At 34.2% G+C, this 9425-nt stretch overlaps 2 protein-coding genes across 3 annotated transcripts; both read right to left on the reverse strand.

Annotated features, from left to right (window-relative positions):
* Positions 1-4617: 4617 nt before the first annotated feature.
* LOC125070125 lies at positions 4618-5692 on the reverse strand. The gene is made up of 2 exons (XM_047679825.1): positions 5492-5692; positions 4618-5173 (listed from the first exon to the last, which is right to left on the reverse strand). Exons 1-2 carry the CDS (start codon positions 5605-5607, stop codon positions 4618-4620), a joined length of 672 nt encoding a protein of 223 aa, XP_047535781.1. The 5' UTR covers positions 5608-5692.
* A 270-nt stretch (positions 5693-5962) lies between these two features.
* LOC125069720 (putative neuropeptide precursor protein) lies at positions 5963-8771 on the reverse strand. 2 transcript variants are annotated; one of them, XM_047679273.1, is made up of 5 exons: positions 8559-8770; positions 7888-8013; positions 7446-7680; positions 7184-7333; positions 5963-7102 (listed from the first exon to the last, which is right to left on the reverse strand). In XM_047679273.1, the coding sequence occupies exons 1-5, from the start codon at positions 8632-8634 to the stop codon at positions 6574-6576; spliced, it is 1116 nt and encodes a 371-aa protein (XP_047535229.1). In that variant the 5' UTR covers positions 8635-8770; the 3' UTR covers positions 5963-6573. The 2 variants fall into 2 exon arrangements, with proteins under 2 accessions (XP_047535229.1, XP_047535230.1); XM_047679274.1 differs by lacking the exon at positions 7888-8013 and having other exon boundaries at positions 8559-8771.
* Positions 8772-9425: the final 654 nt, after the last annotated feature.

The raw sequence follows: 9425 nt of genomic DNA on the forward strand, positions 1-9425 counted from the left end.
CTCAAAAAAATAAAAAGTAGATTGTATTTTATTTACAAAGTTCTATATATCTGCTAGATAATTGATGCTGCGAATTTAATTCACCTAATGATGAACGCAATGCAAAGCGATTATTATAAATTTGTTGACTACGTGAACATGGGGTTTATTATTCGTACCTCATTTATTAATAATGTATATTTATATAAACATATGTATATATGTAATAATGTATATGTATTATTTATTGTATTTTTTTGCCACGACCCAACTTCTCTTCACAGTTAATGTTAACGTTCACAGTCTTGTCAAAATATATGAAGCTCTTCTTTTGATCAATTATCATCTTTAGATAAAATATCGAACAAAGTGGATAGTAACGTCAACTAAATTATATCAATGAGAATAAATCATGTTTACTTTGATGTTTCGAACCTCGTTCAGTTCCGCATTCAATTGGATCGTAAAGCCAAATTAGCATTTAAAAAGCTTGGTGTGCGCAGCAGGGCAAGACGGTATTTCACGTCTACACATCGCCTAAAACTATACAAGGCACAAATTTGGCCTCACACTGAGTACTGCTTTCACCTCTGAGCGGGTGTGCCTCAGTTCCTTCCATTTGGCCATATTCAACACAGTGTGGCTCAAATTATCAACGTCAATCTCTTTCTGACCTGCTTGATCCTTTGGCTTTGCCTAGAAATGTTGGATCACTCTGCATCTGGTACGTTTCTAAGGAGCAGAGTGGACCGTGTGAGTGCTTAAGAAGAGGCTGAATACAATCGTATAACTAATCAGATATTATCCATGCAATAATACCTATATTTAATTTCATTGTATATCTGTATATTGCTAAAAACAATAATTTATCGTTTCACACTAGAAAAACGAATAATAAAACTATATATTTTTATTTTATTATCATGATAAGTATAATTTTTTTACCAATTATATGTAGATGTAGTAGATGAATTTGATATTGTATGCTCCGCATCTTCTTCTAGCTGCAATAAGAGTTCATACGCTTCTTTACATTTGAAGGTTGCAGCCGTATCCTTTGGAGTTTCATTTCTATGATTTGTCATATACATATCGGCACCAAGTTTTACAAGGATTTTTATTAAAGTGATATTGTTACTCATGGCAGCAAAGTGGAGGGCTTGTCGGCCACCGGGAGCATAAGGGTCGTTTATAACAGCCCCCTTATAAACGAGAAGACGCAGAATATTTAGTTCTTCTACTGTTGGCGTGCACATCATTGCGAATTCTAAAAGTTATTTCAAGATTAAAACTAACTATTTAAGTATCCCCAAGACGTCCACTTTATAAATCGTAATATACTTTTAGGAAGGGATACACTAATAATAACATTTATACTACTGGTTTAAAGTTAGTTACTTTACTTACGAATAAATAAGCCAGTGTCCATAGGATTAGACCGTTGCATAATTCTCGCTCCGTAGTCAAATAAAAAAGAAGCTACTAACAAAGAGGGTCTGTGAAAAGAGTTCACGCATTTCAGTACCTATACGTAACATAAGTAAGAGTTATTTGTATAGAAATAATACAAAAGTTACAGTTTGTTAGTTAAAGTTTTATCGTATATACATATATACCTATAAATTTGGAAAATGTAAAAGTGCACGACTCACCATGCTCCAATTCTACTTATTGGCAAATCTCAAATTATGAAATGGCAAAAAACATATAGATATATTAAGATATTCAATATAAGTCGTTTGGTTTTTTAGTGATTATAATTAAATGACACTGAGTAAGATTGCTTTTCGCAACAGGGACATATAGATATTTATTCAATTTTGATTTCTTTTCAAAGTTGTTTTCAGGTTCTGCCATTTGATATTTTAGAATATTTGGATGTTACTATCATATAAACTTGATTTTAAGGAGATTACTTCCCTATTTAAAAAAATACAGAATTAATCACCTTAAAATATTTTTACAACGGTATGCAGCTTGTTTTGATTATGTGAACCAACAAGTGAGAAAAATAAAATAGTGGCCCAAATAGGGCGAACATCTTTTTCGATCGTAAAATATTATCTTATGCTTCGCATCATGAATCGTGCAAAAGTAATTAATTCGCCTGAACGATTTAGAAATCGTCTCCCTTAATATTTAGTTATTCTATAGGGTTGCAGTTAAGCAGGTCGGGACCTATTTTATAAAATATTATGTTTTTTTTTATAGGTCGCAAACGAGCAGGAGACTAACCTGATGGAAAGTGATTATGGACATCTGCAACACCGGAGGGATTGCAGGTGCGTTGCCATACTTTAAGCAATGATTACGCTCTTTTCTTGAAAGTTCCCAAGTCTTATCGATTCGGAAAAACAGCCGGCGAAAGCTGGTTCTACAGAGTGGTTGTGCGAGTCAGAAAATGCCTTAAAAATCGCGCTGTTGTGGATTTTCGGACCTCGTAAGTGGAGCGGTTGCAACTTCGAATGTTGCCGCTATGTCAACGATGTGACGGTATTAATCCAAACATTTCCTCAGAACATTCGCCGTGAAAAATAACTAAGAAGATGTAGTGTGATCCAACATCTCTAGGCAAAGCCAAAGGTTCGAGCAGGTCAGAAAGAGCTTGACGCTGATAATTCGAGCCACTCTGCATTGAATACGGCCAAATAGAAGAAGCTGAGGCACACCTGCCCAGAGGTGAGAACAGTAATCTGTGTGAGGCCGAATTTGCGCCTTGTCGTCGTCGACCTCGCCATCTTAGGCGATGAGTCGACGTAAAATACTGTCTTGCCTTGCTGAGTACACCGAGCTTTTTTGATGCCAATTTGGCTTTACCTTCCAATTGACCGTGGAACTGAACGGTTCTAGGAACTAGGTTTAGCCAGCCCCAGTCCGAGACTTATTACATTACGATACAATGACCGTCCCTGTACAGAGATGGAAAAGAAGGCTGACAGAGCCTTAGCGAGAGATAAGAATAGATATTTACATCACGAGACGCCGAAAGAGCAAAACCGGCTTCTCGTCTCTTCCGTCTCAAGGTATAAGTTAACGGTGTTCAAGTTGGAATTGAGTCCCCATATGTTGCAGAATTCCAGAGCGACGGTGGTAGGGGTTGCCTTATGATGCCTGCTCCGCTTGCCCCGAACAGTGGCGAGTGCAAAATTGCTCCCCCCCCAGAATTCGTAGGGCAGCCTGGGCATCCCTGCTCAGGTGGTGTACGTCCTGAGCATGGATGCCCATAAAGAGATTCTCCACCGCAATCGCTGATGGTCCTCCTGGGGTAATGTAACCAAATATTAATTTTGCACAACCATCATGTTTTGGGGGGGGGGGGCGAGGTGGATTGGGCCTCCAGGACTCACACACAGCGGACGAAACGCAGTACCATAGCTACTACTTTACGCCGATTTTGAATGAGAGAGTGGAACTTCCCCGGGTGTGCCGGCCCATTCAGCTGCAACCCAAAGGTATGCAGCGTGGCACTACCACTTACGAAATGAAAATGAAAATGAGTTTTGAAAGATTAAACAATATAAGCACTCTAGGTACCGCCGTGCACATATGCAATATTATATGATAAAATGCACAAAACATTTCTTACCTTCTCATTAATGATAGGGAGAGAGGAGTCATTCCAACGTTATCTTTCACGTTTGGGTCTACACCAGAATCTAAGAGTAACTTAATAGCCCGCAAATTTCCGGAACAAACTGCTAAATGAAGCGCATTTCTTCCGAGATGATCAACTTGTTGAATGGCGAATCCTCTTCTGAAAATGGTGCATATTTACTTTATTAATAATTAATACATTAAAAATTAATGACATGTATAGTTGGAGTTTTGAAATAATAAAACAAAGTATATTAAGGTTAGAAGACCTAAGTTTGCTAGGGAATATGAATATTTACGCAATATAATTTTTAGCGATTAAAAATTAATAGGAGCTTTTATTTTTAGCTTTTATCATTTAAGTCTTGTTAAATAGTGTTTATTTCATAATTACCTTATATAAATTGCTAATAAATTATCATTTCCGATTTCAGCTGCTACTAAAAACTCTTTGTCTTGATGGAGAAACGCAATAGCTTCTTTTATACGACTGTCTTGGTGAATGTCAGATGTATAAGATGTACCAGATCCAACATTAAGAGATCGAGGTGATCCAGGATATGATGGAATATGAACATCCAGCGAATTTTCTGATAATTCTGTGTATGTAAAAAAAAAAATTTAAATTTATGGAAATCAATATTTGCAAGTATCTATATATATATATATTAGTTTTTGCACAGTAAATACCTATTTCATATTTTAATATTTCTTCCGTTACCTACGATTTTATTTTTGTGTCTACTTAAGTCAGTACAAAAGTTATTATATCTTGCATTTTAGTTACTATAAATAATTAATCAATCAGGTAATTCCGTGTTATTAATAACATAGATCTATTGACATGATTAATATTTTTAAGAAGATATTAACGTACAGGTTAAATTATTGTTGTGTGTAAATTATTTAAATGCATCACAATAACCAAACATAAAAATATACTAATTTTAGAAGTTAAATAAATAAAATAAAAATGATAATTAAATGTTTTATTAAAAATAAAAGACAAACATATGTTTTATTTTTAAATTAGTAATTAATTATCTACTTTTTATCTTCAGTCGTAGGTTCAGCAGTGTCTAAAGATTTACTGGTCGGTGAATCCGAAAACGAAGAAAACTGTTCACCCTCAAGTATTGTCTCCATTTTCGGTACATTTTCAAGCAATGATGATTTTTTTCTAGTCGTAAAAATTTCATCATTCTCACGAAGTGTATCTTTGTTGCGAAGATAAGCAATTACTATTGATTCCGGTTCATTTTCAGTGTCATTGTCGGCTATGGGTATTTCATTGTCGCTTTGTAAATTGATGTCAACCATTTGTAACTCTTCTCGAGATTCACAATTGTGTAATTGAATTGGTAGGATATCAGATTGGTCCTTGCTAGTGCAAGGTATATCAATAGGGATGACATTATTTTTGAAATTTTTCTTATGCGTAACTTCTTTAAGAACATTTATTTTGTTTATTAATATTTCTGTGGAACTAGGATTACTTACGCAGCTAGAGTCCACAATAACGAAAATAGGATCTTTATTAAATTCGTTTGAATTTTTATACATATTGGCCGATGTACATTGCAGGTTGATGTCATCTTCACTGGAAAGAATATACGACTTAAATATTTGATACTTCATGGTTCTCATTGCATTCTGCAACTAATAAAATTGTTTCTATGGATTGTTCGATGACACAGAATCAAGCGTCCCACTTTTGATTATATTATATCTACTATATGAAGCTGAATGTAATTCACGTTGTGATAAAATTTGTTTTTGAGCATTAATCAAATCTATAATGTGTTTTGGTAATACCCTATCAGAGTAAAAATAAAACATAACCGATTGAATAATGTCTTTGCCTAAACGGTATAAAAACATTTTATAGTAGCTTAATAACCAAAAAAATAATTCGTACTTTGACCCCGGAGAGGCTTGGCCATCTTCAATATTTTCGGATGAAATTATTCCAGTGGCCTGTAGAGATATTCCTTCTTCAGTTCTACTTATTCTAGAATTGTTATCTTTACTCATATCATCTTAAGAATATCTAGTCAATTTTAAAATAGCTTTGCTTAACATGACATTAGAATTCACGAAATATATTGACATACATAAATCTCAATTTTATTTTTAAATAATAAACCGCGCAAAAATGTCATTTATTTATAAATAGTACAAACAAGTTGAATCTCATTTGTCAGCTACTATTTTTTTAGATCTACCAATACGCTTTGTTGTTGTAATAAGAGAATGTATAGTGAAAAGTAGGTGGTCTTAAAATACCTAACAATGTACCTACCTACCTCTCATTTCAATCATATATATGTATGATAGTGTAGAGTCTTTAATAATATTTAAAGACATGAGGGAATTGAAATCAAACAACTTTTTTATTATAATGCTAATTTAATACAGCAAGTGAATACCATGTATACATCAAAACTAAATCTAAACATTTCGCACGATTAAATAAGAAGTTTCACTTCACTATGCAGTACATATTAGTTATTTATTAATAATTGGAATATATAAATTTGAACTAATTTTATTTCCCTTTTTTTTTTGGTAAAAACCAGTATAAATAATAATCAGATATGCGGTAAACCGAGGTAGAAAAAGTACACACGTTATAACATTCGATTGAAAGTAGTACCTAATAACATATAGGTAGGTAATAATAATATTTTTTGTTAGGCCATTTATTTTTTAAACGATAACAAAAATACATATACATTATCTATGCTTTGATTCTAAAACTATACTATGATACTATATCCTAGACACTGCGAAATAAATGCATGACGATCTCTCGTTCCAATCCTTTTCATAAATGTTAGTAGGTATCCATATGCCAGCTAACTGATAGAAGTGTGCGTATTAAACCAGATTGAGAAGATTAATTAATGTAGAACGAAGCAGTTATCTGCCTTTTTACTATTTTTAAAAGTGTATTTATTTTCCAGACTGTTTAAATGGATCTAGATTTCGAATAAATCTTTACAGTATCAGTCGGCGATAGACAGGTATATCTTGTTCTTGAACACGGGGTGCAGAACGCAGAAGTTCAGCCAGAGTGTACAGATCATCACGGGGCCGATAATTATTCTGGTGCATATCCGAACGTTTTCGAGCGACCATAAAGCGTTTCATCTTATTCACGTACATTCTCTTACGACGTGCCTCTTCATACCTTTGCATAAGTTCGTTAGGGTCAACTGGGTATATTTCAGGTAAACCCATCGGCAAGCCAACACGATTTTGTTCGGAGAAATAAGACTGACGGGGATAATCTCTTTCTCGCGGATCAATAGCTCCATCATCGCGTAACCATATATCTCCAACTTCGTCAACTTCAGGTTGACCTAGATCTAATGTATTGACATTACCGTAATACGGAATTTCAGCGTTTCGGCTCGCGGCATGTAAATCTTGCTTTCTTCTTTCTTGAGCTTCCCAAAAGTTAAGTAGCGCTCTAACATCTGCGGCGCTTAGACCAGAGTCTCTCTTACGACGCTCAGATACAGACCTATGAGTAAAAAAAGAAAAATGGAATACAGACACTACCGGTAAAATATATTATTTAGAAGTAAATGTAGAAAAAAGTTACCTAAAATTTTTTTTGTTTCCCCCAGAATTTTTGGTAGCAGTTTTTGCTGAGGCTGCTGCTCCGCCTACCTTTGTCCCACTACCACGTTTACGACGATTGTTATCATTCTCTTGGATAACGAAATCTACTGGCATTGGTGCATCATTTACTCTGTGAAAGCATGTATTATACATTAGAAAGATAAAAATATGGCCTATATGTAATGAACATTTTCTTGAATGTTATCAATAGCTTCAAGTAATAAATAAAATACTGAACTTACTTAAGATTTTTCTTTCCTGAGCCAGATTTCGTAGCAACCTTTGTAGCGGCACCAGCTCCCCCAACCTTTCCACTACCACGCTTACGACGTCGGGACTCGTACCCACCCGAGAGGCCCTCCATAGCAGGAGGCTCCCCATATAACTCTGGTCTCATAATAAGATTGTCCAGTTCCCCGTTAGATTGAGGAGATTCATATCGTTGCTCGACAGCTTGCTCATATCCTTCAGAATTACCTAAAACGAAGTTTTAATTTCATTTTTCCTTTCCAGAAAACCCACTATATATTTTATAATAAAAGTGTGAAGCAGGAGTGAATATTTGTGTAAATTGGAAAACTTTTAATTTTCTTTTTTTAATTATTATACAACTTTGAATGTTATTTAATTAAATTCGCAATTCATTTCTTAGTACGTCGCAGTTCTGGTATGATTTGTGATTACCTTCTTCACTTAGAGCGAGAGGATAAGGTTCGAGGTCATTTTTGTCGCTCTTGTTAAGAAATAACGACTGTGTATCGTCTTTTGTTTGGTCCCAGTTCTCTGGCAGTTCAGCAATTGGACCATCATCTAAAATGTTTCATTGGCTATTGTGATATTTGTATGATTTAAGAAGCAATATCAATTTTATTATAGCTGTATGGTATTAGAGTTCATACTAAAGTATTGTGTGCAGATTATTATTATAAGTTTATTGTAAATAATAATAACAAAAATATAAGCCTGACAACACTAATGTGTTTTAAAGAATAAACTTTAAAATATGCATTATTTGATTGTTGTTTAATAGCTTATTTTTTTTATAAATTCAAAAATCAATTGACTAAACTACGCCATATTTAGCGCAAATTATAAGTAGTTTAGTATTCAACAATACTAAAAATATTATAACGCACTATTTAATATTTATATAAAAATCCATCATTGCATTGTTACTGAAAAGGTCATAGTTGAAAATGGAAGAACTTCCTACGCAGAAATATAACGGAGCACTAGGGCCACCTGTTGCTAAATATAGAACAACCCGGCCATCTCCCTAATCGATACGGCACATCAAAACAAAATCAACAAGCCAGAAGCAAGCCTTATCTGCCTAAAATAAAACTGCATATTACCTTTGGTATTCGGGACAGGCTCTGCATTGTTGACTACAAGGACCGCGAAGACCGCGGTGAGCGAGATTAGTAACATATTTAAGCTTTTACTATATGTTCAACAGAATTTATTAACGTTTTTGCAACAAAGACTTCCTGACGACGATGTGGGGCCCACACTCGGAGGACGAATGCCGTATACCGGGGCGGACTGGAAAGAAAAGCGGAGTTCCTGTCGATACATTCGCGACATGCGCAATGGACAGAGCAGGGATGTATCTAGAAGTATCGATTAAATATAATTTTACAGATTTCTAACTATAGTACTTACATACAAAGGACAAGAATTCTGTATCTATGTAAATTTAATTTATTCTTTTAAATTAAAAGTTATAATTTTTTTTAAATAGTGTTTTTAGGTATATATATTTCAGTACAATATTATGTGTATTGATTTACATTCTTACTTTCGGAAACATAAAATGCGCAGTCGTCCTGAAGTTTTTACTTTTTTGCAAGATAATAAGAATATGGAGAAAAAGAATCTTATTCAAAATGCAACAATATCTTTGAATTTTAACTTTAGTATATTATATAAAGGTATTTTCTCGTAACAATTCAGCCCTGGCTCAGTGACGTCCATATCTAGTAGGCTACACAGGCAAACCATAAAATGCGTCTTATCGCTCAGAAGAATAAACCGGGTGGTACTTCACGCAGACACCTCATAATTATCATTAAAATAAGTATCTTATTTATAAGATATCGTTGGAGTTTTACTGCTCCAAAATACAAAAAAAAAAATGTTGTTGTGTATTTTACAAGATCTATGTAGATTGGTACATGGTACTTATGTTGTTTTTGTTTTATTGTAAACTTAATAAAATA

Source organism: Vanessa atalanta, chromosome 16, assembly GCF_905147765.1.
Source record: "Vanessa atalanta chromosome 16, ilVanAtal1.2, whole genome shotgun sequence".
Classification (NCBI taxonomy): Eukaryota; Metazoa; Arthropoda; class Insecta; order Lepidoptera; family Nymphalidae; genus Vanessa; species Vanessa atalanta.